The sequence below is a fragment of the Scaptodrosophila lebanonensis genome, unplaced genomic scaffold (genome assembly GCF_003285725.1).
Source record: "Scaptodrosophila lebanonensis strain 11010-0011.00,11010-0021.00 unplaced genomic scaffold, SlebRS2 tig00000076-arrow-arrow-pilon, whole genome shotgun sequence".
NCBI classification, from domain to species: Eukaryota; Metazoa; Arthropoda; class Insecta; order Diptera; family Drosophilidae; genus Scaptodrosophila; species Scaptodrosophila lebanonensis.
In genome coordinates, this window is record NW_022060560.1 from 1 (window position 1) to 1,331 (window position 1,331).

Genomic DNA, 1,331 nt, shown 5'->3' on the forward strand with positions numbered 1-1,331 from the left:
TTTGGAGTGGGGGTCTAGTGTTTCGTCAAACTAACAACATGTTCGAAATAAATGAATACAAATGAAAATGATTTAGAGATTCGGAAAATTCTTAAAAAATATATAGATCGATAGTTTGCAGTTGAAACTTGTTATTTATAACAGCAATCACTAATTTTAATATGGGTCGGTGGGGGCCTAATCAGAATTATTCTGGTCGAAATTATTGCAGAATTAACTTTATGTTGCACACATTTTTAGTTGTTTCCATGTCTATTAAATAAATTGCTGTAACCAGATGTATTTCTTTGTCATAGCTAGCAATTTTTATTATGCCTCTATCTCAGATCAAATTTTAAGCTCCTTTGCTTACCTGCAGCGTGTGCTCTTGAAGAAAGTTGCCCAAGCGCTTCAGTATCATGTTGTTGAGCACCTGCTCCTTGGCATCGGAGCTGCGTGGCAGCACGGCCTCGATATCCTGCTCACTAATGGGCGGCAGCTTGGCCCGTTTGCTGGCCTTTTCGCCATCGTCGTCAAGATTGCTGACGAATTGTATGCCCTCGTACAGTTGCAGTGACTTGGGCATGCGGAAGGCCTTCTCCAGTCCTGTCAGCAGCTTGACCTTGAGGCAGACGGACATTTGCGCGCCTACGCATTGCTGATAGATGCGATAGACGAGCGACATGTCCTTCCAGAAACCACTCGATAGGGAACTGGCGCCAGAGGTAGCGGCCTGTGGTTCTTCATCTGCTGCTGGGATTGTTGGTGTTGATTTTGTTGTTGGTGCTGGAACTGCTGCTGCTGTTGTTCTGTTTTTCAAGGCCATTCAAGTGCTGATAGCTGCCGGCATTGGCGCTTCGTGCATGGGTCCGTTTGAACCCAGCAGAAGACATCATGAGGGCAGCCACATGCCACACGTATTTAATCATGTCTGTGTGGTGTTGATGTCGCTGCAACTTAAACTGGTTGAGTAGTATGATCCTTTTGGGCTTATCCTTTGGCACTCATTCACACACATACACTAGCTTAAATACTGCACTCACAGCTGTGCCTTCAGATGCTCGACTGAATGCTGGCAAGCGCATCATATGCATTTTATACCACATCTTTGCAACTCCTCCGACTAATTGTTGGCTTGCTGCATGTCAAGCGGCCGCTGAAATTGAAAAAAAGATTTTGTTTTAGTCTAAATATCACGCCAATTAGCCGGCTGGCCAGCAAACACGTCTCTACCTCACCCCCTGTTGCTGCGCTTTCGTGATTTTGTCGGCACTGCTGTTGCATGCAACATTCACCGCCGCGGATTTCATTTGTAATTAAACTCAAGCATTTTGCGCTGCACCTCAAAATTT

At 45.1% G+C, this 1,331-nt stretch overlaps 1 protein-coding gene across 1 annotated transcript; it reads right to left on the reverse strand.

Annotated features, from left to right (window-relative positions):
• Window positions 1–352: 352 nt before the first annotated feature.
• LOC115625639 lies at window positions 353–872 on the reverse strand (the record flags this gene model as incomplete). The annotated part of the gene is made up of 2 exons (XM_030520768.1): window positions 773–872; window positions 353–729 (listed from the first exon to the last, which is right to left on the reverse strand). Coding segments are annotated over exons 1-2 (477 nt in total), but the record flags the coding sequence as incomplete, so codon positions are not given.
• Window positions 873–1,331: the final 459 nt, after the last annotated feature.